At 43.1% G+C, this 27,979-nt stretch overlaps 1 protein-coding gene across 1 annotated transcript in view; it reads right to left on the reverse strand.

Moving 5' to 3' along the window:
• LOC308284824 (myomegalin-like) overlaps positions 1-27,979 on the reverse strand; it is a gene marked incomplete at both ends in the record, with an annotated part of 47,740 nt that overhangs the window by 10,260 nt on the left and 9,501 nt on the right. Inside the window, 24 exons of the mRNA XM_080725551.1 lie at positions 257-388; positions 951-1,211; positions 1,954-2,115; positions 3,392-3,499; positions 3,946-4,178; positions 5,417-5,471; positions 5,856-5,973; positions 6,405-6,522; positions 6,969-7,177; positions 8,816-9,126; positions 10,252-10,368; positions 12,584-12,773; positions 13,594-13,826; positions 13,887-13,945; positions 16,015-16,193; positions 16,492-16,622; positions 22,542-22,687; positions 23,030-23,136; positions 23,563-23,646; positions 24,179-24,301; positions 24,862-25,050; positions 25,539-25,733; positions 26,838-27,017; positions 27,833-27,970. Of these exons, the coding sequence (XP_080581677.1) occupies positions 257-388; positions 951-1,211; positions 1,954-2,115; positions 3,392-3,499; positions 3,946-4,178; positions 5,417-5,471; positions 5,856-5,973; positions 6,405-6,522; positions 6,969-7,177; positions 8,816-9,126; positions 10,252-10,368; positions 12,584-12,773; positions 13,594-13,826; positions 13,887-13,945; positions 16,015-16,193; positions 16,492-16,622; positions 22,542-22,687; positions 23,030-23,136; positions 23,563-23,646; positions 24,179-24,301; positions 24,862-25,050; positions 25,539-25,733; positions 26,838-27,017; positions 27,833-27,970 (3,778 nt within the window). The remainder of the gene's footprint in view (positions 1-256; positions 389-950; positions 1,212-1,953; positions 2,116-3,391; positions 3,500-3,945; positions 4,179-5,416; positions 5,472-5,855; positions 5,974-6,404; positions 6,523-6,968; positions 7,178-8,815; positions 9,127-10,251; positions 10,369-12,583; positions 12,774-13,593; positions 13,827-13,886; positions 13,946-16,014; positions 16,194-16,491; positions 16,623-22,541; positions 22,688-23,029; positions 23,137-23,562; positions 23,647-24,178; positions 24,302-24,861; positions 25,051-25,538; positions 25,734-26,837; positions 27,018-27,832; positions 27,971-27,979) is intronic.

Genomic DNA, 27,979 nt, shown 5'->3' on the forward strand with positions numbered 1-27,979 from the left:
TGAAATAAAGTCGCAAATACCTGATAACCTGATAACTAACACCGAGGATGTTACTATGCATAAGATCCTTATGGGTACATTTGGTTACATTTGTATACTCTGAGTTAGACGTGACTAAGGGAATGGATAAACAAACACTGAGGATTTTAACTGTGCACAAGACAATTACGGGCCCATTTCGGTTACATTTTTTTCACCCTCCCGAGTTAGACGTGACTCAATAAGTAACAAATGGATGAGTGAGTGTGTGACCCACCTCCGTCCCGCCCGGTGACGGCCAGTCTCTCCTCCAGCTGCTGTCGCAGCCTCTCATTGGTCCTGATGGACTCCTCCAGGCGCTGCCGCAGACACCTCACCTCCCTGAGGTGCTCCTCTATCAGATCTATGCCTGGAGACCATGGTTGTTATTGTAATGGTTAACTGAGGTGCTCCTCTATCAGATCTATGCCTGGAGACCATGGTTGTTATTGTAATGGTTAACTGAAACCAACTAAATAACTAGAATTAACCAAACACTTAAGTCAACAGAAATAAGTGTGAACAACAGAAAGCTGCAACCACACGCACACCCAAAAACTTTTGCAAGTTATCAGGGGTCATGCTGGCTTGTGGTGGACATTTTTGTCAAAATTGTCAAATAAAAAATTAAAAGGAAGGAACTTTTTTTCTTTTAGTCTTTAAATAAAAAATAAAAAGGAGGCTTTTGAAAAACAGATAACTTACCGGAACTGTATTGATTGTTTACAAAACTAACAAAAATGTTTTAAAAAAGTCCTACTATATCCATAGTTTTAATCTTAATAATATTCAAACATAAGCCTAATATTAGAAAGAAGGAAATAGTGGAATAATTGTGAAAATAGACGATCTAAAAGCTCACAACGTGTCGCACCAAGTATAAATCAATCTTATGATGGCAGAGTTATAGCAGATCACAGAGACAGACATACCTCCATGGCTGTTTACTGATATTTGCCCCGTTGATCCTGTGTACCCACGGACCGGCTGAGCTCCGCTCTCCATGTCCCAGAGCGCCCCGCCGCCTGTCACCAGACCCGAGTCGGACTTCATGGAGAGCCCGCATTCGGGCACCACGCCCAGCTGGTACGGATGGAAGGCATGATGGGAGTTCTGGCCATAGAGGGAGAGGTCGTGCTGGTTGTGGCCGCCGAGCGAGAGAGCAGACATGGCCTTGCGGGGCGCCAAGAAGCCTGAAAGCACAAAGAAACAGATGTTAGGACATGTGACTGAAACTCGCTGGTTTAAACGTCCTCTACCAGATTTGGATCTGTTACAGTTGTAAGTGAATTTACAATCTATACTATATACGCCTCTCACATTGTCAAGCTCAGTTACGTCCTTAATGCAAGGTTATTATAGTTTTCCTTTTTTTTTTTTTTTACTTTTCAATTTCAGTTTAGTTTTGTTGTTGTTGTTGCTAGTTTTTGTTTTTAGTTTTTGAATAAGCTTGGTTCTATTTTTTTTCGTAGTTTTAGAGTTAGTTGTTTACATAAGGTATTTGTTAGGGGCGAGATTTAAAAAGGTCTGAAAAAAAGTATTGTGTAATAAAAATAAAAATCACGGTTTAAAACCATTTTAAGATATATTTCATAATCCCGCCAAAATACTGGGATTAACAGGACTCGTTTTTACATAGTCATAGTCCTTATCCTGGCACTGTACTGTAGGTCATTATTGATAATGATTTTATTTAGTTTTACCTTGTTTTGTAAACACACAATACAGTTTCAGTTAGTTATCGTTATTTGTAAAGCCTTCTTCAAATGTTGCTTTCAATTAACTAAAATACATTCATAGTTCTATAACCTTGGCTTCATGTTGAATCACAACTCAGAAACCTCAGCACACAATGTGCATTTTTTGACTCTGAGAGTGTAAGAAATGGACAAAGGTACTTTGTATATATGTACAAGTTGTCCCTTGTCCCCTCACCCCTATGCTGCTGACTCATCTGTCTATGCAGCGAATCCACCTCCTGGCTGAGAGCCGTTACAGACAGGGCCCTGGGCGGGGGCTCCCAGGTGACATGGGGGCCCCAGGGGTCAGGCCCCAACGGGCCGGGAAGGGAGCAGGACACGGGACCAGAGAGGCGGGCTGCATGGAGGGGGGGTGAGAGGATGGAAAGCATGAGGAATGTCATGGAAATAATTTGATTCGATGAACTGTGATCGCGTGCAACGCGATAGTTCAGGCAGGCACAGCAGTCAAGCGGTTCCCCACGCTCGATCTCCCTTCGGTCTCATGCGCTAACAAGCTAACATACGCCCCAACCGTTCATTAGGTGGTCTTTTTAAGCAGAACACTGTTCATTCTTCATACTGCATGCACAGCACACAGCATTTGGTCACAGCACCTCATCTGTAGCCTGCCAGTGATCCTCCTTGTGGCATCTACCTGTAGGCCTTCTCTGTGTTAAATGTATGATTCTGTGGATTGTAGGATGTTACTGTACATCTGTGTCTCCTTTCTTATGCCCTTGACGTGTTCAATGTTATGTTCTTAAAAAAAAAGATAATGTCCGCAAATGTTATAATGCTCTCCCGTCTTTTCTTTATTTCTCAACCAAACAACGTTTCGCCCAGCAGGGCTAAGATATTGTAAGAACATAACATTGAACTTGAACTTGGAAAATCAAGTTCAAGTTTCAATGCTATGTTCTTGCAATATCTTGGCTTCAGGGGGTTTGTCTGTGTCATGCTTGACAACAGCTTATTTGAACTCAGAACGAGTGCCTTATTTACTTCACAACAATCTGTAGACATTGTGTTCTCAACCACCGTCTTGCTGCTTATTTCCTGTTTGTGCCATCATGGTTATATCATGGCTCACTGTCCTTGTCTGTCTACGTGTAGAACTCAGTGGCAGGCGTGTTGAGTAGCTCCTACACCTACTGGTTCACAACGGTAAAAGTCATTTAACGAAGCAGGCTGTGTGCATGCACGTCCATTGTTACTGGTTTCACCGGTGTGACCATCAGGACATTAACGAAAAAGTCGACAGGTTGACTCAGTCGACTTCATTATACAAGTCGACTCCCACCAGAGAAAGTTGAAAAAAATATATATATACTTTCTATTTTGAAAATAGCAGATCTACATGCTCACAACGCCTCGCGATGTGAGGCGTTGTGAGCATGTAGATCGTCTATTTTCACAATTTCTGCCTCTGTATATTTGACAATTTGGACAATGTTTAATTTGCCATTTTAGAGGCATTAAAAAGTCCTTAAATTGGCACTTGCTGTGATTGGAGTCGACTTGCGAAAATCACAAGTCGTTAATGCCCTAGTGACCATGCGTTTTATTAATTGGCAGGGAGATCTCCACACAGCGACAACCCCAAGCTGTAGACGTCTGCGTGTCCCTGTTACCTCTCAGAGGCTGATTGGTCAAACCCACGGGATTGGAGGAGAGCATATTAGGACAGCTGGTGGAGGACTTGAGCCCAGGGGTGGGCGGAGGAGGGGTGGAGGGACAGACTGGAAGCAGAGCATGAAGAGGGGAAGGGAAGGTGAAAAGCATGGAAACGGTCACTCCGCACGGAGAGGAGCGAGGAAGGGGGTTTACACAAGAGTTTCTGCAGGTTTAGCCCGAGTCTTAAATGCCGCTCAGGATTAAATGTAACCACTTGAACGGCATATTCTGGGGGGGATGAATGCAACGTGTTATGCACTTATATTGCCAGTGAAGCGATTTAGTGTAGCAATTATAAATTCACAAAAATAACATAGCTGCCGCTCACGGTTTTGAACTAAGTATAGGGTTGAAGTAGTTTAGACCAATTTATAAATAACAAAATGCACAAATACAACGTAAGCAAAAAGGCCTTATTTTTACATAAATTAATTTAAGATTTTAAGGATCTGCAGAAATCCTGTTACACGAGGAGGCGAACAGATGAATGAAGCCGTCTTCGTCACAATACCTTCTTGTTCCGACCCGTGGCCCGGCTCGGCGTATTCGCTGGCCGCGTCCAGATCGGAGCAGAGGTCCAGGTCCTCGTGGGTCCGGCACTCGTCCGACACCATGGAGGTCCTGTCCGATTGGTCGGTGGTCTCGGAGAGGGCGTGGCAGCTGGAGGGGGTGTCCGGACGCTGCTGCAGCTTGGTGTGGAGGGACTCAATGATCTTATCCTTCTGCTGGAGCTCCTTGCTCAGGCTGCAAACACACACAAAATGTAATTGATGAGTACATCATTGTCTGTGCAGTTAGCTCTAAGCCCCACATTTTCCATGCTGGAATTACTGAAGGCCTCCCTTTCTTCGAATGCCGAGATTTGTTAATGCCCCCATTTTAATGCCCGTCAAGTGAATGCCCCCTTTCTCAAAGTCCCGTTCTGAGACATAATTTTAATAATTCAACTATGAATTAACAATCTTTTCAAAATGTAATACATTTAAAGTCCCTGTTATTAATGCAGAAACTGTTTACAGACGCCATTCTCACGAATCAGTTAAAAAGAGTTGCTTCCCTTGATTTTGAGGCAATGCATCTCTGTTGAGGCTGGGGACTAACGTCCACATGCTGGCACCATGATGGAGACACTGCTGTGGTGGGTCGTGTGTATGGAAGACTATCTAAAAACATAATGCTATCTAGTATCTGAGCTACCCTGGTGGTGATGGAGACAGACCACAGAGAGGCCTGGTACACATGACTGCTCTTAGAAAACATAGCACTTCCACAGAGGGGCCATCGGACCTCCTGTCAAGCCCAGAATTGAAAAGCATGACTCCTGAAATGCACCGGGACCTGACCTGCTTTTGAGCAACATCTGGCTGAAGCAGAGTGAAATAGATCCAGACTAGACTAGATTCTGTGCAGGTTTCTGGCTAAAAGAGAAATGTGGGTTTTGTTTTGTTTAGTTTTTTCGGAAACTCATGTAAATCTTTAATACTCCCTAACACGAAGAACAAATAATCAAAGTGGTCAAACGTTCAGGAGACACCTATTCATCAGAGGGTCTTACATGGAGGACTGTCCTGCAGTCACTGAGCCTCTTGAAGACACCTCAGGCCTCTGTTAAACTAAGACAACTTAACAGTGCAGTGTCCATTCTGCTGTCTGTGTGGATTAACAGGCCTCGTTTTTACATAGTCATGTGGTCAGTCCTTATCCTGGCACTGTACTGTAGGTCATATGACCAAGTAAACTAATTACTGGTCACTCACACACACGTGCACACACACACACACACACACACACACACACACACACACACACACACACACACACACACACACACACACACACACACACACACACACACACACACACACACACACACACACACACACACACACACACACACACACACGCAAATGCTAGCAAACCACAGATCCCGGTGCACAGACAGAGACCCACAACAAACACTCATCATAAAGAGACCAACCCACCGTAGAGCGAGCAGTTCATGGCCTGTCTTGTCATCGTGGACCTCAGCGCGGTCTCCTGTGGAGGGCATACGAGAGAGTGAGTGTGAGAAGAGAGACGTTTCAGGTTCAATGAGCAGAAAATTAAAATAATTATAAGGATAATGATGTGAGCAAGTTCTGTTAGCATGTTTGAAAATGCCTTGTAAATGTGGATGAATATGATTGGAAGTCAGTGTTTCTACTATTGATCAAATCACTCAGAAGATTCCTCAGAAGATTCCAAGAATATAATATCGTTCACCACTGTTGCTGTAGTTGTGGTGTGAATTCACTTGGGTTAGAATTCGTTTTTTAAACGTATGCATAGTTATCATTATATTTATCGCTCTTGGAGTGGCGCTGCCCTTTAAGCTGGCCCTCTGTGCAGTTGAGAATAAAAGGGGTAAAAGCGTTTCCTTACGTCCGCTGATCTTGGTGCCCACTCTCTGTGCCAGGGCCGTGCTCTGGGCCAGCTGCTCTCTGAAGCTCTGCCCCATGTAGTAGTCGATGTCGTTGGCACGCAGCAGCTCCTCAAAGGCCTGTCACACCAGGAGGAGTTGAGAGGGTGTAAAAGATGCCAACAACAAAACACCAGCAACACTGCCTTATTTCCCCAGTATGAGATCATTCATTTGAAATACTATGAGACATGAATGTATTGTAAATGTAAAACACTGCATAAATGTGTAAATGATGAGTTTTTAAGTAAGATACTGTATGTGAACATGTAGGCTGTGAATTTTAAATAGCTGATAAAAACAACTACAAGAATCACACCCAGTGTGAAGTGAGCGGTGCCTTTTATATGCCAAATAAATATCATACAGACATACACACAAAAAAATCCTGACACGTGTCGAAAATATAGCCGATCATCGCAACGTGATGCATTGTGGGCTTGTAGATGAGCTGTCTTATAGGCATGCAACATCCACACAACGGAGTATAAATGAAGCATAAGCCACGGTACCTTGGTGGTGTCCCCCAGGTGCTGTGTGAGGATGTGACACACTCCTCTGCCCTCCCTCATCCTCTGCCTCAGGTGGGACAGCTCTCGAGCCTGGGCCTGGATCAGCGTGTTATACTTCCTGTGAAGGGAGGAAGAGGACATCGATTGAAGGGGACATGAAGGTCCTGAAGACGCATTTAACACGGCACAACAAACCTATGATTCATGTAATCTGCATATTGAAAACCATGATAGAGGATGATTTCTACAAACAAAGACTGGGGGCTTACATTCATGCATAATTATGTGGGATATAGGGGAACATACTGTACTGTACAAACAAGTGCTCTTCTAGACAGCTCGCCTCCATGGCACCACATCATAAGAAGAATATTGTGTGTAATGCATTTTTAGTCTATTACAAGTTTCGAGTAGCAGCCGTCTGTAGGTGACTTTTCAGACCAGTTTTGAAGGAAGTTAGGGATTTACACTCCTTTAGGGCTTGCGGTAGGGCGTTCCACATGTTAGTGTAAGTCGCTCTGGGTAAGAATTGTCTGCTAAATTGTAAATTGTGACTCCACTCACCCTGGCCAGGTGGCACACTTCCCTTCCTCCCCCAGGCCTTTGCCCTGTAGCTTCAGCTGGGTCTCCAGTGACGTCACGCGTGACACCAGTTCCCGGAGCTCTCGGTTGGATTTGGGCTCTGTGCGAGTGGCCAGGCTGTCAGACATCCAGCCCTCGTCTTCCTCCACACCGCTGGGCGCCGGAGACGCCGCCTCAAAGGCCCAGTTCACCTGGAACATCAACCAGTGCACAACGACACTTTTCACAAGCTAAAATGTCTATACATTGAGTATTACAAAATATTTTATATTAATAATAGTAGCCTATACGTGTTTGGCAGAATAATTTAAGAACAGCTAAGTAACTGAGCAACATTAAAAGCTCTCGTTCAAAATAAGTAGCTAGCTACACAAGTTACTTAATGAAAATAGGTAGCTACATTGTACCTAATGTGGTTTGTAGTCTGGCTGAGGACACGTTATGACATCGAGTCATTGAATAAAACATAGGCTACAGTATAACTGTGTGAAAACTACAAATGGAGGGAAACTGCACTCAAAACTAATTTTGCAATGTTATGTTCCAAATGTAGTGATGTAGCTGTTGTCAGGCTATCCAGGTAGACTACATGGCAAAAAAGCAATGGTTTAACTTCATGGCGAAAAAGCAATAGCTTAACTTCTTGGAAGCTACAGTACAATCATTCTTAAAGTAGTGATTCTACACACAAGCTATTATAAATGTACTGTACTAGAAGCTCAGCTACTGCCCAACACTTCAAAAATAGAATACTATAATGCAATTTGTTTGATTTTGGTCAATTCATTTGTACACTCTTGGCAGTTAGATTACATTTTTTTTTTTTGCTAAAACACATTTTTCAAAATTGTACGTTCTTTTCAAAACTGCACACACAAAACTCCAAACATTACACACAAATTGCTAAACCCTGGCATCTCTTTGCACAACAACTCTTTGCCATCAAATCTCTTAACATGTTCACAAAATGGAACTCGTGTTTTCATTTGGTAAACACAGCCATATTTTCACATGACACACACATACCATTCATTGAATAAACACAACTAAGCTTTTGGCTGAACACTACCAAGCATGTACAGAACACTGAAGAGCAAAATTGAAAACACAATTGTCGAAATGGAACACACCATAAGAATGACCATGGCCCTGGAGAATAAGATATTTCTCCTTTTGTAAAATGACTCAGTGTAGGCCTACTTTTTTCATAGTCAAACATAAACCGGCACACAAATATGCATCCAAAACAAGTTTTGATTTACAGTGGATTTAGGCATCATGCCTAAAGAGATGGGCACAAAAAACAAAAACAAAAAATTGGTACTTGGTCTAATACTGACCAGGATACTGTCACCAAGATACTATCCTGGTGACATGACAGTATCCTGGTATTTATACCTTTGTATTTCAAATATTTTTTGTATTTTGTGCCCATCTTTGCCTCCGGTTCCTGTCTCAATGTTCAGTTGTGCAACAACTGAACATTGTGTGTGGTTTTTAGGCAACAGGGTGATGTGTAATTGACGCCAGACCCGAAAGTTTAGAGATTTGAATATTTGTGTGTTGTGGATTGATGCTTTGAGATTTTATGTGAGAAGTGTGTGCAAACCTGAACATTGTGTGTTGTGTTTTGACAACAAGGTGATGTGAAATTGACATCAGAGTGTAAAGAAGGAAAGTCAGAGTCTAATATGATAAGGAAATCTAAAGTAGTAACAAATTGAGTTGATTGGGGACAGAAGTAAAGGTTGTGAAAATTGTGCCTAATTTTAGCTTTTTGTGTTTTAGCAATCGAAAAAAACTGTAACAGACAAGTCGCTGTGTGCTACCTTGCGCGGGGTTCGCTCCAGACTGGAGGCGTAGTCGCTGGTGGCGGAGAGCGATCGGATGCGCAGCTGCAGTCCGCGGATCACCTTGTGACAACGGCTCAGCTGGGAGCGCAGGTCCCGCACCACGTTCTGGAGGGAGGCTGCTCCTTCTCCCTGCTCCTCCACCTCCAACTCCTCATCCTCCTCTTCCTCCTCCAGACCATAAGAGCCTTCCACGTGGCTCTGGTCTTCCTGGTACCAGCCTCCAGCGCTCCCGCCCTCATAGTCCTGGGGATTGGACAGCGACGTGCACATCTCCAGGTCGTCAAACTCTAAAGAACGGAAAGGCAGAGGTGGGACGGGACGTTGATGACGCGATTCATATTAGACAGAGTTGGGAGCAGCAACGCAGTGCCAGAAGCAAGACATTAGCCTCTGCCTGTCTGTGCGGTGGTAACACAGCATGACACAATCAACTTCGGAAGCTTAATTTAAACATCATAATACGAAAGGGATGCTTGACACGAAGAACTGATCGTCAAGCCGCCGCTAGGTTGAACATCTGTTCTTTCTGGTGTAGCGTAATTCTCCACTGTACACAAATACAGAATCAAATAATTATGCAAAGAAAGGGATTATGTACAGTGGAGAATTACGCTACACTGGTATACTGTATGTAAGTCACACTGTTGAGCTATAGAAATTTAGAATATTATGTTATGTAACCAGGGGTGCAACGCACACAAATCCTTCAGAGGTGCCAGCCAACGGTATAAACAATAAAAGAACAAAAAGGTAACCACACAATCGTGGCTGCCAATGCCATTAATTTATTTAGGAAAGACTAAAAACAGACCAACATTTCGGATAGACTAGGCTGCCTTCTTCAAGGTTTAGTCTCAGTGTCTGAGATATAATAAATTACTGACATCTGGAGCTACGAGCGTGAGGTGACTTTTTTATTGTTCATGGAATATAACTTACACAGACCAAAAGGAACACTGTAAATTCTACTGAGAACCAAAAATAGTGCATGGACGTATACTATATTTAATTCAATAGTACATTGCTAAGGCATACAGTGAATTACTAGTTGATAACACTAACAGCTAATATGAGACACGCAGACAGACATAAGACTTACATGTAGTGTGATTTGAACAGAAAAAAGAAAAAAAGAGCGTGTTTCTATTTGTGTGTACATTTTGAGTTACTGAAGACTCTGCACTCATTTTGTTTGTGTTTTACTGCAGTGGTTCTCAAAGTGGATTCCAGGGACTCTGTGGGTTCCTTTAGGGGGGGTCTAAATTGACCCATACAAGTCTGTAACTCTGACAGTGTACAAATCGAACCAAATGAACCCGTGGTTCCATTTGTAAACTGCCAGAGTTAAGGGGAGTCCTTGAAATGTGAAAGTTTGAGAAACACTACTGTTTTACTGTGTGCTGGTCAGTCACCTGGGCTGCTGGTGTCCTCTCTCTCTGCCTCGTTCTCGCTGCGTCCACACGTCTCATAGCCCAGATCCTGCAGGTCCACCTGCACCTGCTTGTTGGCCTGCTGCACCGAGGTCTCACCTGGAGAGAGAGAGAGAATACATCATTTGATTATTTTGTATTTGAAAACATTTCTGTGTGCGTGTGCGTGTGTGTGTGTGTGTGTGTGTGTGTGTGTGTGTGTGTGTGTGTGTGTGTGCGCGCGCGCGTGCATGTGTACGTGCGTGCGTGTGCGCACGCATGTAGTGTTAATTTATCCATTTTGTAACTCAGAGAGGATAAAATGTACTCTCAGAGTTAGACAAAATGGATCAATAAACATTGAGGATTTCACTAAAGAAGGCATAGTTTGTTGTCTTGCTCGACCTTTCTTTTGGGTTATTTGTCATATCTGACCTGTGCATTTTGTATTTTATTATTATTATTTTATTTATAATTATGTTCCAATGTCCAAAGCCAAAAACACAATTAAATTGCCAATCGTAAATTATGACAATTAATCGTCAACTTAAAGGACAACTTTGTTTTTTTTACAACAATGGTTCATATTTTAGATTGTAATTAGAGAAAAGAAGAGTGTTAAAATGTTTTTATTTACTGCTGTCTATTGTTTTAGCGAATACTAGCGATTTTAGTATTTTGATTTCAGTGGGTGGTGGCATACATACAAGTGGCTAAATATAAGCTGGCAATTTCTTTGTTACTATTTACACCAGCCCCCATAAGTCATATCTGCCCATGAAAGACTGCGGTGCATCTTGGGAATGGACTTATTGTGTCTAAAGATACATTTATTTGGCCACTTGCATGCAAATCAAAATAGTTCACTAAAAACGATAGAAAGAAGTCAATGGAAAGATTTTAACACTCATCTTTTCTTTTTCTCTAATGGCTATCTAAAATATGAATCCTTGTTGTAAAAAAACTAAGTTGTCCTTTAAATCTTTTTTTGTTAAGATATTTCTTGGGGCCTTTTTCTGCCTTTATGATTTACAGTAGACTGACTGAGGAAATGGGAGAGACGGGGGAGGGGGACAGGGACACACACACGCAGCCAGGGGCGTCACACCAAATTCTGGGCCCTGGGTACAAGGATTCACTGCGGGCCCCCCATGAATGTTAACCATTGAAAAATAGCAGATATACAAGCTCACAGCGCGGCACCGAGTGCCGCGCTGCGAGCTTGTAGATCTGCTATTTTTGAAAAATCGCGAAAATGTGTGCCAAGAAACCTATGTTTCCATGTCAGTGATGCTCAAACTTTTTCATGTGAAGGACCCCCCCATCTCAAAATATTTAGTTCCAGGGACCCCCCAGAAGCAAAATTTGAGTTACAAATGTTCACTTTAACTCATACAGTGCCCCGGGCCACAAGTGGCCGCTAGAGTGCCAGAAATATCTCTATAGGCATTCGCTCTAGCTTCCGTCGACACTGCCCCAAGTGCCTTGGGATTTCACTCCAGCCACTGTTATGTATGACGAGAGGAGGAAGTTAGCTTACACTTAGCCATTCACTGCTAACCCCTTTAGAAGCCCGATCTAAAGCTATTTCAGTCGCAAAAAAACTTTCTCTTTGGTCTGGGAACACAATTCAGAGAAAATCCTCTCTAAAGATGTGACTTATTATTGGAGTGGGCGGCGCGATGCGGCCGTTTGCGCGAATACGGCCCGTGGATGGCCGAGTGTCGGCCCCGGGCATGGATGGAAATTTAGACCGGGGCTTCGTTGAGGCCTCCGATTAAATAATTCATTTTATTAAATATCCCGGACTAGTTCGGGATAGGCACCCTGGAATACGTCGCGCCGCCGACAGTATAGATTGAGGTTTTTTTGGGGGGCTCTAAACTTTATTTTAAACCATTTTCAATGGAATAAATCGTCGGACCATCTAGCGTCTCTCGTTGGTAAGCGCTGGACGAGCCAGGACCACCCACGTTGTCCCAAGCAGCTCAGGGTAAGTAAAATAGCAAATATAATATTGTATTGGATTGAAAATATCCTGAACTTGTTCGGGATAGGCACAAAAAGGGTTAAAAATACATATATTCAAAGATTTGCGCACATTTTCACGACTTTTCAAAAATAGCAGATCTACAAGCTCGCAGCGCGGCACTCGGTGCCGCGCTGTGAGCTTGTATATCTGCTATTTTTCAATAGCTAAAGTTACTAGGGCCCCTCCACCTTTGGGCCCTGGTAACTCAGTCCCACTTTCCTACCCCGTGTGACGCCCCTGCACGCAGCATGACAGTCCTAGTGTGTGCGTGTGTGCGTGTGCGTTCGTTCCTGCCTGACTCACTGAGCAGGTCTCTGTAGTCGTTGAGCTGCTCGGCCTGAGCGTGCACCGTGGCCTCCGACACCATCAGCCTCTCCTGCAGCTCCCTGTTCTCCTGGCGGCTCAGCGCCAGGTCGGCGCGCAGCGCGCGCGCCTGCTCCCGCAGGCCCTCCTCCACGTGCTGCCAGAAGCCCCCCGCCGCCTCCACACCGCCACCGCCACCGCCCGCCTCCTCCCCTTCCTGTGACAACAGAGTTGATTTAACAACGGGGAGAGAGAGAGAGAGAGAGAGAGAGAGAGAGAGAGATGGTAAGTACAATAAACCACTGGTTCCCAAGCCCTGGATCGGGGCTTGGGAACTTAATTTTTGTTTCCTACATTTTGTTTTGAATTGTTATTTTTTCAAAACATTTTCAAAAAACATTCCCCCATTTGTCATGGAAAAAAACAAATGTAAATGATTGTTCTAAGTCATTTCATCAATAAATAAAATAAGCATCTAAGGAATTCCATAAATTAGACAAAAAATGTTTAAGAAGTAGTGAAAATAGACGATCTAAAAGCTCTCTATGTGGAGCGAAGCAACGCGCTGGGAGCTTGCAGATCTGCTGTTTCCACTAGTGTGGGTCCCGGGCAAATGTCTCTCTTTTGGGTCACAAGCTAAAATGTTTGGGAACCACTTTTTAGTGACTAAACTGTATGTTTGCTACTCTGGCATTACATTATTATGTGCTGCTGCTTAATACATAAAAAAAGCATTCTGTAATTGGATTCACAAGTATTTGATGCCATTTATTTCAGTGCGGTATAAACTGCTTCAGATAATCCAACACGACGATGTTCTGTCACCTCAAGTTATGTTATTGTCGTTTAATGCCTTTAAATGTGGCATCATTTGAAAAAGTCTTGTAAAGGATAGAGAAAAAATAAATAAGAAACTCAATATCTAAAATTAAAGCCATCTATGGCTTTAATGGTATGATAAACAATATAAGCCAAACTGTAAATTGAAATGGAGCTGTGAATGGTGTCACCTTGTTGCTGTGCTGGGGCTGGCGGTGGGACAGTAACGTCCCCAGGTCTAGGGAGTGGGGTCGAGTGCATTGCCTCTTCCCCTGCCCCTCTCTCAGCTTCACACATGGGGGGCCGCGCTTGCCCACCGCCGCCGGTGGGGCTCCCTCCTCTTCCTCTTCCACGCAATAGTCCTCATCTTCTTCTGCCTCTTCTTCCTCTATTTCCTCGTCATTTTCCTCCTCCTCCTCCTCCTCCTCCTCCTCCTCCTCCTCCTCCTCCTCTTGGGCTCCCAGGCCCCCCGGACCCCCCGGACCCCCCGGTCCACTCTCTCGCAGGGCCTGGTTCTCCTGCTGCAGGCTCAGCAGCACACTCCTTTATGGAGAAGAGGGACAGGAAGCCACGTTAAGCCCGTATCAGAGTCGGTCACCGCGGTGTAGTGCCGTGTAGTCTTTTTGAGCGTTAACGTTGTAGTTTTATGACTCAAAAAGACTACACGGCACTACACCGCGTCCGTTGGTGGAAGGCTATCCACCGCGGACCCGACTCTGATACGGGCTTTAGCATCAACAGAAGCTTTTTCAGTGAGAGGACCTGGGCTGTCACGATTATGACATTGTACATGATGATTAACTGTCACTCAAATAATTGCAATTAACAATTTAATTGTGTTTTTTTTTGCCGTTGACAATAGACTAGTTTGCAAATCCCGCCCCATTCTGCCCTGTTACTATGATGGGACATTTTCCCTGGGCAGATTGTTTTTATAGTGGCAGTGAATGGGATTTTTTTATGTTTTCATAGCCTCGTTACAGCTATATAAAGTACCAAAGGAAAAACATCTAGGTGATATTAATAAAAAGGGAAGACAAAGGTACAGTAGTTACATTGCAAAACAGGGGATTTCCCCGAAAATATATGTTTTAATTTGTTTAATCCCAGTGGGACAGAATCACTATTGCAGATTCTTTTATAGTGGAAGTGGATGGGATTTTCTTTTTGTTCATAGCCTCATTACAGCTATATAAAGTACCAAAAAAAACACATCTACGTGATATTAATAAAAAGGGAAGAAAAGGGTACAGTAATTACATAGCAAAACAGTAGTTTCCCCCCTAAAATATATGTTTTAATTAGTTTAATCCTCTGGATCAGAGAGAGAATAGTATAGAAATAGAAAGCGCATTGCATCTTGGGTAGGAGGAGGAGAACTATAATCTGTTCTCCTCACATAATCGTAATTCTGCCCATTTAAAATATATGTACCCAATCGTAACTAGTTAGACCATTGATAAGGTCCATGTGAACTAGTTTGTTGAAGCTTATTCATTATGATGAGCGTGATCGCTATCACCTACCGCGGCCGTACCGGGCGATTGCCGTGTCGCGTAGTGCGGACAGTTTTTGAAAGGCTGAAGCAACATTCTCCACTGCACAAACTCCACCCCCGATAGCAAAAAGTGAATGTTTTTTCTGGTTGGCCAGTCAGGGAGTCTCAGGGACCAATCAGAAGGCTGACAAACGGTCTATTACATTTCTGTTTGGATTGTAGACTTTGAAGTTGCACATGGCAGACATGACATAACCTAAAAATATAGACATATTTGACAACTTTATACTTTAAAAAGAACATTGATAGTGGAAATAGCCAACCTACAAGCTAGATACTGTAGTTTTTGTACCTTTTGTAGATCGTTCGTGTAACTTTTCCTATGTAGAAACGTTTATTTCCACTATTTTGGAAAACGTTTGAAAATATAGCCTATGATTTTTTTTCAACATGGAAATGAGTATGTCAAATAATTGCGATTAGACGACTATGTAATAATTGTGACAGGACTTTTGTGTGTGAGGTGCAGGGAAGTAAGGCTCCTTATGCAACAGAGGTATTGAGGGTGCCACATTTTTGAGTGCTGCAGGAAGGATTATACAGTATTCATACCCAGGGGCGTCACACCAAATTCTGGGCCCTGGGTACAAGGATTCACTGCGGGCCCCCCATGAATGTTAACTATATTGAAAAATAGCAGATATACAAGCTCACAGCGCGGCACCGAGTGCCGCGCTGCGAGCTTGTAGATCTGCTATTTTTGAAAAATCGTGAAAATGTGTGCCAAGAAACCTATGTTTCCATGTCAGTGATGCTCAAACTTTTTCATGTGAAGGACCCCCCATCTCAAAATATTTAGTTCCAGGGAACCACCAGAAGCAACATTTGAGTTACAAATGTTCACTTAAAAAATACATATATTCAAAGATTTGCGCACATTTTCACGACTTTTCAAAAATAGCAGATCTACAAGCTCGCAGCGCGGCACTCGGTGCCGCGCTGTGAGCTTGTATATCTGCTATTTTTCAATAGCTAAAGTTACTAGGGCCCCTCCACCTTGGGCCCTGGTAACTCAGTCCCACTTTCCTACCCCTTGTGACGCCCCTGTTCATACCTCATCTGGGCCAGGGAGCTGTATCCATCTCTCTCCAGCTGGGACCTCATCTCTTCAAGCTCCTCCCCCTCAAGGGTCCCCTTGGCCTCCTCCAGCCGTGTCTCCGCGTCCTCCTGGGACGGTGCTGCCGTCCCCCGTCCTCCAGAGAAACCCACGTGTCCGTGGGTCATTCCAGAGGACTGCACAAAGAGACGTTTAGAATTATGATCATAAGATTTGTATGTATTGGCATTTTGGCTCATTTAGATAGGATGACAGTGAAGGGAGAGAAGGGGAGAGAGTGAAAGAAATGGTGCACTTTTGTGAAATGACACTTTAATTATAGGAGTTATTATGATTAGTTATACACACGGGGTCAGACAGAGCCTGTATTTTTGTTTACGTGGAAAGTAATCATTCTTTGAGATGGTACAAACGCAACCAAACCAATCTCTTGAGTTAAAAAGTTGAAAGAAATGGACAAAGGTCGATGTTTACCTGAACGGAGGCCAGACTCCGAGCGGTCACTTTGACGCCATCATCCTCTATGCTGTCAGTGAACTCGTCACTGCTGCCCTCTTCATCGTCTCCCTCCTCATCCTCCTCAGCGTCTTCCTCCGTGCTAAGCTCTGAAGACACAACAACAGCAGCGACCAGAACAGTCAGGACAAACCGTCGCTCTCTTTAGCCTTGTGTTTTGTTTTCCTCCCCTAACGCCGTGCTGTTCTTTGTAACGTCATGCTTCACTGTCCTGTCTTCCACTTGTTTTCTCCTCTCAACTCTTCCCTATGCTTTCCCTCTGTCTCTTCCCTTTTCCTATTGGTCGACTGAATCACCTCTTCTGAAGTCATGGGACGAAAAGAAAGGAAATGTTATGTCACAAGCTGCCAGTCAGCCAAAAGTGCAGCCCTGTACGAGTGAGTGTGAGTGTAGGTTTGTGTGTGTGTGTGTGTGTGTGTGTGTGCGTGCATGCGTGCGTGCGTGCGTGCGTGCGTGCGTGCGTGTGCGTGTGTGTGTGTGTGCGTACGTGTGTGTGTTCTGAGATTCCATTCCACCACACTTACAAGTCCATTTACACTTTCAGTTAAATAAACAATCTGGATTTTACTGTGCGTGAAGCAAAAGGCAGAAGAAGCCGAATGCTTGCTGCTCAGACAAGTGTAATGTAATAACACTGGTGGACCAGCCAGGAAGTACAGGCTCAGTGGAATTTGACTGGCAGGTTATGAAGGGGCAAATATTTTCCACAATGCAACTGCATATGAGGTACGCCCATGCACTCAAACACACGCGCGCGCACACGCACACACACGCACGCACACTTGCACTTTCTGTATATGGGCATACTGCATTGAGAGCCACATTACTGGGACTTCAGAATGTTATAAATTTGTAATCATGGAAAGGTCACAAATCACAGCTTTATAATGCTTTCTAACTAGAAAAATGTTTCAATGTACCCAAAACATTCACGTCTGTAGTTGACATGATAGGAAAGTCCAATGAAGGGCTTAAACACTTAAAGGACAACTTTAGTGTTTTACAACAAGGGTCCATATTTTAGATTGTAATTAAAGAATATAAAAGATGAGTGTTAAAATAATTTCATTTACTTCTTTCTATTGTTTTAGAGATTCTTATTTCAGTGGTTGGGGGCATGCGTACAAGTGGCTAAATATGTAATTTTACACAGAATAAGCCCATTCCCAAGATACAGCGCAACCTTTCATGGTTTGATGTGACTTATGGGGGCTAGAAGTGTTACTGTAAATAGCAATAAAGAAACTGCTGGCTTATTGTGTCTAAAAAGACATATTTAGCCACTTGTACGTAGGGTTGTTCGATATGGCCAAAAAATAAAATCTCGATTATTTTCTCTGAAATCCCGATTTTCGATTTCGATTTCGATTTTTTGTTAAAAGAATAATACATTGTTTCAACTATTTTGTTTTCATTTAAAAAATGCAAGGAAATGATTTTTTTTTTCATTATTGTTTCATTTTTTGATTTTTTTTATATAGCCAAATAGCAAAATGCAATAAAACAATAAGGGTATTAATAATAATAACTTTAGTTGTGCAACAATCACATACAACTTAGCGTCCTTAGTGTTTCATTATCAATAGTGAGTGACAAAACAGCCAAAACAAGCCAGCTCTTGGAGGCTGGTGAGGCATTTTGGTAGGCATTTCGCCTACCAAAATGTAATTCCTGGCTACGCCCCTGCCCTGCACCACTCATGCACGGAGATGTTGACTGATTGTAAACGGAGGCGAAGCGCTTCGCTTCCCGACGCAAAATTAACACAGTGACATGGACAGTAGGAGACTACAGTCAGTAGGTGGGTAACACAGAATTAATAAGCTTCTTTCAAACTACAACAAGTAAGTTAGTTTACCAGCTCAGCAGCGTTTTGTTCTGTTTGCTGCTTGAACCATCGCGAGTGAGCGCAGTGCGGTGGTGAACTCTGCTCAGTCTGACGTGCGCTAAACGCGCATCAAAGAAATTACACATCAGATAGAAAGTAGTATTAATTTGGTGTCGGACCTTGTCGTCCTGCTTTAGGAGGACGGGGCTGTGTACTTTTTGCGCGTGCAAGGCTCCAATGAGTAAGAATTTCCCTAATTAAAGTGAAAATCGATTTTACGATTTCCATTTTTTTAAATCGTCCAAAGGAAAGAAAACGGGTTACGATTAAAAATCGATTAATCGAACAACCCTACTTGTACGCATGCCCCCATGCATACACAATACACATGCCCCACATTTTAGCACGGTAAACGCGATAAAACAATAGAACGAAGCAAATGAAAACATTTTAACACTCACTTTTTCTTTTCTCTAATTAGAATCTAAAATATGAACCCTTGTTGTAAAAAAACAAAGTTGTCCTTTAAGGGCTGTCCATACTGCCTCGGACCACCGAACTTTTCATCTGAAAGTTCTGACTTTCCGAAGTGCAGCTTTCTAAACTCTAATTCGGGGTAATGCTTTTCAGAAGTTGCGAGTGACATAATTTTGTAGTTGAACCACACATTTCCGACGAAGGTTTTGGTGGTCGGAGAGAGTATGGACAGGCCTTTAAGCCCTATACTTTGTTGTATGCCGCATAGCAAAATTAGCTGAGATTAAAACTCACAATGCATTGCATAGGGACGTGTTGTGAACTTATAGATCAGTCATTTTTTAAATGTTTTACCATTTCTGACATTCTAATGACATGCCCAAAATAGGGAGGCCAGGTTGGAAGTGAATATGTGTAATATAAACACAATGAATGTGAGACTTTGTTTACATACCATGGCACCCTATTGTGGTTATATTTGGAATGGGAACTCTATGTTGCTGTATGTCTTGAAATAATAATAAGTGGCCATTTACAAAATGAAAATCAGTGTAAATCTTTCCTTTATCATGCAGAGTGTGTGTTTTTTCCCTTTATTGTGCTTTTGTTGGTACAAACCTTTCACACCGATGGCGTCAACATAATAGTCCACATTAGGAGGCGTGGCTGTGTTTTGACATGGGTCAGTGCTTTGTGTGCATTCGTGAATTGATAACCACACATCACGTCAACGTAGCCATGCAAACAGGGGAAAACACCATGCTACAATCTCATGCATGACGTAGAAAGGACATGAGGGGAAACACTCGTTTTGGAAGTGTAATAACTGCATATTCCAATCTGGTGGTGGTACCCGACTCCATCATGGAGAAGGTGGAGATGGAGACTAAGGCTTAATTAATAGTCTAACTTGAAGGACGGTAGTATTCTCTGGTCCCTGGGCGAGGCGAAATTGCTTTTACAGCTTCACCCAGCAGATGGCTGTTAGGGGTTAGGTGTCTTCGACATTTAAGACCGGGTGTCGCAAAAGGTCAAATCGGCGATCTTCCAATTCCCGGACGGTCTCTCTACCGACTCAGCTACAGCCCCCCACCCCCCGTAGCTTGAAAGGTAGCTTGACAATTACTTTTTGTTGGCATGCTACTCCGTCGCACTACGGAGCATAAAATAGGCTTGACATTTAGTTAAGCTGAATAATCAGCACAAGTCTCCCAATACCATATTTCATGACATTTCAAGTGGGTGCGGTGGTGGTGGCTATGAAAGGTGGGCTTTTGGGACAAGGTGGGAGGGAAGGAGACTTGTGACGGGGCTGGGGACAAGATGGCTGTTCCTGCTCTGATGAGGTGTAACTTAATTACGGCTTGATTTATACTTTGTCGTACGCGGTGTCGCACGTCCGAAACTAGCGCGTCTACAAGCTTGTACATAGATCCATTTTCAGCGTGTGAAACCAGCGCACAACAGAGTATATAAATCAAGGCTGTTTAAAACCCACTTCTGTTTGGTCTTTGGGAAGAAGAGACAGGGCGGGGGTATTATAAGGAACAACGGTTAGGGATATTATCCCACTAATTAATGAGAATAAAGAGAAATCCATAACAAAAGTGCCTTTGACAAAAAAAAAAGCCAGCACGTTTTTATTTGTGTTGCATTTATAATACAAAAAAAGAAGAATGTTTCAAAGAGGTGACCATCTTCAAGGCTAAAGGAGAAATCAGGGCACAAATAAAAAAGAAAATGTCTGTTCTGTAAACTTAACCTAATCTAAATAGCTGTTTGGGAACAAGCTATTCCTATCGTTCACATGTAGCAGGGCTCCAATGCAAAGCATCTAACCATTAAGACTTTACCATGATACAAAGCTGAACTAGATTTCAACATGCCTCGGCACACTTAAAGGGGCACTCCACCACTTTTCAACCTATGTTCATATAATTGGTCCTCACTCAAAAATAGCTTTTTTTTCTCTCTCAGAGGAGGGCTGTGGGCAGGTCAGAAACCCATCGCCTTGTGACATCATCGATTGCCAATCCAGTTTATAGAAACTGCAGGCTTTCTATTCCTGAAAAGTTGCAATTTTAAAGTGGAAGCCATTGTTCTCGCGATAATAAAAATCTAAATATTTTTTTCAAAAATATTGATTATTATTATTTTTTTGTTGTTGAAAATGATGATGTCACAAGACGATGGATTCTGAACTTCCCACAGCTCTCCTAGGAGACTTGGACTGAGTAGGAAAAAAATTTGATATTTTATCATGAACATTAGTGAGGACCTATTATATGAAGACAGGTTGAAAAGTGGTGAACTACTCCTTTAAGCTTCACAACGGTGTAACTTGCCCTCAAGAGCTCAACTTCTTGATTCACACCGTTGTACAACGGAGTATATTGTCTGTCGGGTGGAAACCTCATAATTATGTCAAAAACTGCTACTTTTCAGGATTCAAATATTAAAAAAATAGCAAAAGTTGCAGATTGACAAAATGAGCTTGCAGATCTGCTACCTTTGATACTTTTGTGTGTAGGGCAATCATTTTGAAAAGAATATGGAGATAAGACGTTTCTGCCCGACAGTGGTGACATTAGGCTTTACACTAGCACACACTAAAGCTGCCTCGTCTACCATGATGTTACAGTACTTATTTATAATCTGCACGCATATTGCACCGTATCTCATATGGTTCACTTCATTGTCCATGCATTGTCTTTCAGACCAAACTACCAACTAGAAAGTAGTGCAAAGCAGGAAAAGGCTTAGGTTATATAACTATATGGATAAAAGCGCAAATTGTATTGATTAGCAGCATTCTAATTGGCCATCTTTTTTCTTTCTTTTTTTTCTCCATGGGCCTGGGTTATGTGTGTACACAGAGATGGTATATAAAATAAAAAAAGATGAAAGGTGAGACATTTCACTATAAGGCAATGAGCTTGAGGTCATCCACACCACAAAACGTCACTGTGACACCAAGGCAGAAGAGTGACACAATGGCGAGAACACGGTACATAAAAGTACAAAAAAAAAGAAGAAATGGCAATACAGAACAGTCGCACTGCAAAGCAATACGCAGGCAGTCACAATATAAAAAACACGTCCACAAAACACTCCACTGAAGAATATATTAATAAATTAATCTCTGGCTAGCAGGTTGCCACATCATACAGTATACTTGTGAAACAGACATCTGCTCCACTCGTGAGCAGTGCTATTAGTGCCATACGGACATTTAGTTGCCTAAATGCTGAATGTCAGTTCTGTTTTAATAAAATGTTGTTTAGTTTTTCCTTTCTTAACTCAACGCTCAATAAAAAGCTCATCTGATCAGTAATACGTCCTGGAGAGAGAGAGACCAAATCCACGTCACTCACACAATAAAACCCCCAGTGTTAATGTATACATTTGAACACGTAAAGACCAAATGAATTGATTAAAATGAGGATTTTACTGTGCATAAGAAAGACCCTTATGGATCCATTTCGTAACACCTGTACACTCTCAGTCAGACATGACTCAGGGACATGAGGAACAGATGGCTATACATTAACACTGAACATTTTGCTTTGTATAAAAGCAAACAAAACTGGCATTCAGCATGGACAGACCCCCTGTCCTCTCACATAAATAGTGCCAGTAGTGCGGTCCGCAGACAGCAGGTTAGTTTAAACAGCCCTGGAGGCCGGACCCTGCCCATCCCCACCTCCAAAATCATCGGGCCGCCGCTGGGCCGCCCTCTCCAGCGCTACGGCCATGTCACGGGTCCTGGCCAGGACCTCCTCCAGCTGGCCACGGAGCGCCTGAACAGAGTCTAGTTCGGTATGCAGGGCCTGGGTCTTCTCTGAGCTGCTGCGTGGTGGTGGAGAACCAGGGGAGTATGGGGTAAGGTTAGCACCGGTTAGAGATGTGCTTAAACTAAGCAAACCAAACAATAATGGATCATTATCACCACACGTTTCAGTGTCGCAATTATTCTTTACATTATTACACTGTAATTGTTTTGTCCTTTGTTCACGTTTAGTTGCATTGTTTAATACGACAAACAAAGAGATACATAAATGAATAAGGGTAGAAGTTTATGGTGTTTAAATAAAAATCTCCTAAGTCAAAGTGCAAACCGTAGACCGGATTTACCACACGACAACCTCGGAAGAAGTGGTTATCTGAAGAGCTTGGCGAGGCGTCACTGACCTGTCTCCTCTGGTGTGAATGTGGCTGAGGCTCTGGTACAGCCTCTTCTCCGCCCGCAGGGCGTCGTTCAGCTGCTGGTACTCGGACACGATCCGCTCTAGCACACACTGGGTTAAAGTGAGGACACAGAAACAAGCAGGACGGGTGAGATGGCAGATCGCAGCCGCGATGAACATCTGAACTGTCAGCCAATCTGGCACTCCTCTGCACGGCAAAAAGCTGAGTGGTAATTTCACTCTGAGAGAAGGGTACCGTGGCCAGAGTCATTACGTTTTGGAGTTGCCTGTCCGCCCATCAATCTGTCCTTCCATGCCTACCTACGTACGTACGTGTATACAGTATGTCTGTCCTTTCCGACATCGTGAATGCATTAGCTCAGGAAATCAAATTACTTTAAGTTTTCTTTACATAGACATGAATGTCAAGTGCAACTGGTAGGCGGAGGCATACAGCTCCTAGTTTTACTCTCTCAGAGCTAAATCAACAGTCAGTAGATTGCTGTGCAGATGGAGGAGAACGAAGCTCCATCCTACTTGGTGTTCGGTGTCTTCAGAGGCAGACTGCTTGGCCTGTTGCTGGACCTGCGCCAGAGTCTCACGTACGGCGCACAGCTCTTTCTGTAGAGTGAGATATAAACAATGGGTGATCTCATGTTCGCCGTTACATAACCATGGCAAGACCACTTGAAACACATCTTTCACCTTTTCTGCCGTTCCATCTACTTTGTTAATTTGGAAGTCTGAATAGACATTTGGACTGAGATGTTTCCATGTGTGGATCAGATTAGAGTTGAGTCCAAAGACAAAATACTGATTTTCATGTCCATTTATGAATATGAATTTTATATTAATAGCATTTAATTTGATATTCCTATTTTGTGTGGATTCTTCATTCCTTTTGAGATAGTTTGTTCCAAAATGTTTTTATTTTTATTTTCTATTATTAATAAATTAATCAGTAGCAGCTATCCAGCCACAAATAGTAAACACGTAAGACTTCTCATTAACCATTGTACCAAGTTCCTGAGACAAAAATCATAATAATCTGTTTAATAACATAGGTATTTTTGTATTATATATATATATATATATATATATATATTGTTTTTTAAATGAAAACCAAATTGTTTTAATCAAACATTTGCCATACCTGAGCATCCCTCTCCTTCTTCAGCACCAGGCACAGTTCCTCCTGCAGGGCCTGGACCTCTGGCGCCCCCTCTCTGCAGGAGGACTCCATGGACTCCTCCTCCTCCTGGCCCTGCACCAGCTCCTGTACAAGAGAGCACACACACATAACAGTGAGTTGTTGGTGCACGTGCCGTGCGCGCACACGTGTGTGAGGAGAGAGGAGAAGACCTGGAATTATTTTATACTTTAGCTATGGAAAAGAGCTTGTAGATCTGCTATTTTCGAAAAATCATGAACATTTTGTGCACATTTCTGAATATATCTTTTTCAAAGCGAACGTTTGTAACTCAAATATTTGCTTCTGTGGTGTCCCTGATACATAATATTTGGAGATGGGAGTCGGCCGGCCAAATACATATAATTCTAGGGGACCTTGGCATGAAAAAGTGTGAGAACCACTGACATAGAAACATGCATTTTTCAAAAACCTTAGAAGGATTTTATAGAATCGGGTCAAAGATATTCAAAGACTTGCACAAATGTTCAAGATGTTTCAAAAATAGCAGATCTACATGCTCGCATCGCGGCACTCTGCTATTTTTTTTATAGTTAAAGCATGAAATAATGGTTTGAGTGATAATGCGTAATAATGCATCCCGGTCTAAATGGGTGGAGGTGGTGAGTGAGGGAGTGAGTGGGAACCTTGATGAAGGCCTCCTTCTCCTTCAGTCGACTCCTCAGGAGTTCCGTCTCTCCGCCCGCCTCCCTCTCCTGCTCCTTCTCCCGCCTCGCGTCGCTCAGCTCGCACTCCTTAGAGGCCAGCTGTCGGCGGAGCTCCTGCAGTTGGCCCGTCCGCTCGTCAATCACCTGGGCCAGCCTATCAGAGCAGTCCTTGGGGGGGGGGAGAGGGAGAGAGAGAGAGATATTGTACATATATTATTTTGTTTTGATTGATCGATTTGATCGTTCCACTTTTACTTTGGCTATGTACTGTAAACATACGCTTTCTCAATCAAAATATTGTACTTCTACTCCACTACAATTATTTGAAAACTTTAGTTACTAGTCACTTTGCAGATATAAATGACATTGATATTATAAAACATACATTAATCCACTTTAGCCCTATTTTATACAAAAGCTATTTGAAAATAGTGTTTACACAGTAAGCTAACGGTCCCATTTGACAGAGGCACCCCGTTCCATTTCCGACCGGAAACGAAAATGTCTGTCCGTCAAATGGAACCGGAAGCTCTTTTTTTAGGGCACTTAGCAACCAAAAATCAGAGATCATACTTTTGATTGTTTTATATCGATTAAAGCACAATTCTCGGGTTCGAGTAAAACATTTGAACACTTTTTCCACCACTGGTCTTTACCTGCAGGTACTGGTCCTTGGCACCGATGGTGTTGAGCAGGTCCTGGACCTGTGCTTGGTGCTCGGCCGAATGGCGGCTGCGGTCGGACAGCAGCTCCTGGAACAGCTTCTCCTTGAGGGCCAGGCGAGCCTTCAGCTCCTCCACCACCTCGGCGGGACTGGCCTGGACCCTGGCCAGGAGTGCTGCAGTCACATCCTGCATGCACGCACACACACATGGTATTCTGAAAAACCTGTGTTTCTATATCAGTGATGCTCAAAGTGTTTCATGTCAAGGACCCTGGAATTATATGTATTTGACCCCCATCTCAAAATACTTTGTTCCAGGGACCCTGAGAAAGAAATATTTGAGTTACAAATTTTTGCTTTAAAAAATATATATATTCAAAGTACCGCGCTGTGAGCTTGTATATCTGCTATTCTTTTATAGTTAAAGCATAAAATAATGGTTAAAGTGGTTAAAATCTAGTGACGCGTCCGCCACGCCACAACGAGCGTTGGTTCTTTTACCTGTCTGAGCACTGTAAGCAGATGAGGGGTGGCGCGAGTGTGTACAGTAGCATAGCAGCAGCTCCTGTAACGTTAGTCTCAAATCTGGAGCGCACATAAACACTAATGGCGGCGGGATCACTTTCTCTATTTCTATGTCTGAAAACTGATGCAAACAGAGGGGGAGGAGGAGCCTCTCGCTCCGTAATGGCGGCCCCCATAATGTTGTGGATTATTTCACTGCTCCGTCAGCGATGCAGCTTTATTTTACACAAGACCGCGATAGGAAATAATGTATGGCTATTTTTCTATAAATTCGCAAAGGTAAGCTACTTTAGCCTAAGAGAGACTGGTTTACGAGGCTAAAGCTACTTTACTCTAAAACAACCTAAATGGCGGCAAAAGAGTTAATGGGTTAAAAAAAATGATATTTTGTCAGCACACAGGTGTGGCAGGTCTGGTTTCAGGTCTGGTTTCTCCATAGCTTTAGAAGTCAAAGAAAACGGCAAACAATGCACAACCGTGACAACAAAAACATATACCACACATGTTTTTTTTGTTTTTGTCTCTTTTTTTGTATGTTGTCTGTTTGTTTCTTCAGTGGTTCTGGACCCTTTTCTTTGTCTCATGTACCCCTTGAGCTATTAGCCATGCAGATGAGTGCTGATCATTCTCCTATGTTTGTTGTATATGTTGTATTAAACAATATTAGTATACAACAAAACTGATTCTTCATTTAAAATGATTTGAATGATTCCCTATTAATGCAAAATGTGCTTTGCTTGACACGCTTGCTGTGTCTCTCTTTTACCTGTGCCTCCTGGCTGCGTGTCTGCAGGGCGGCCTGCAGCTGGCTGACCACGGCGTCTCTCTCCCGCAGCACCGTCCTCTCCTTCTCCTCGCTCTGCTGCTTGAGCCACTGCAGGTTCCTGTAGGCCTCCGCAGCCTGCTCCAGCTGCAGCTCTTTACCGCGCACCAGAGAATCCAGACTCTGGACGCACGCAACATAAACACCCAAAGGAATACAGAAAATAACCATTATTATGTAGAACTCTGGACACGCATTGTACATTTTGTACACTCCACGACAGTGTTTCTCAAACTTTCAAATTTCAAGGTCTTCCCCTTAACTCTGACAGTGTACAAAATGGAACCAAATGAACCCTAACAGGTTCATTTGGTTCCATTTGTCCATTTAGACCCCCCTAAAGCAACCCACAGAGTCCCTGGAGTCCACTTTGAGAACCACTGTTCTACAAGTCCTCAGAAGCATTGTGTGTTTCTAGCTGAAATCGTTAACTCATATTCTTCTTTCTACACATAATGTACATCATGTCCTAGTATGAGGGAAAAGGGGAAGGCCCGGAAAAAACTCAAATAATATGATTAAGTCAGAATTGCGGTTTAGAAGATTTGGCGGCCCAGTTTTCATTTTTCATTATATCAGAGGTTGTTGCGATTACCTGCTTTGCAATACTTCACCATATGCTCCGCTATGACAAAATAAACCCATAAAATGTAACAACGTGTACGTTCCGTAATGCAATTCCAATGGTGAAAGCCACCCGGAGAAGCAATGGCAGACACGGCCAAGCCCCGAAATACCTGCATGTGTGCATGTCTCAAAGAATATATCAAGCCGCCTGATGAATAGTGTGTCTTTTGAAAGTCAGGTAGGCTACTGTGTTAGTTTCCAACAGACAAAGTCGAATCAATTGTTTGAAAAATGTCAAAAAACATTTGTGGTATGACAAACGCATACCAGGACGTCTTTAGGTTTGTGTTCCTGCAAAGTAAGGCTCTCACCGTGATCGTCTCCTCGTTGTTGGACAGGATGGAGCGCAGTCTGTCCAGGTCTCTCTCCTTCTCCCTGATTGCCAGCTGGAGCCTCCTCACCTCAGCCTCCTTGTCCTCCAGACAGCGGAACTTCTCGTCGATGGAGCGCTGTGGCGT

Source organism: Nannobrachium achirus, assembly GCF_963921795.1.
Source record: "Nannobrachium achirus genome assembly, chromosome: 5".
In the NCBI taxonomy this organism is placed as follows: domain Eukaryota; kingdom Metazoa; phylum Chordata; class Actinopteri; order Myctophiformes; family Myctophidae; genus Nannobrachium; species Nannobrachium achirus.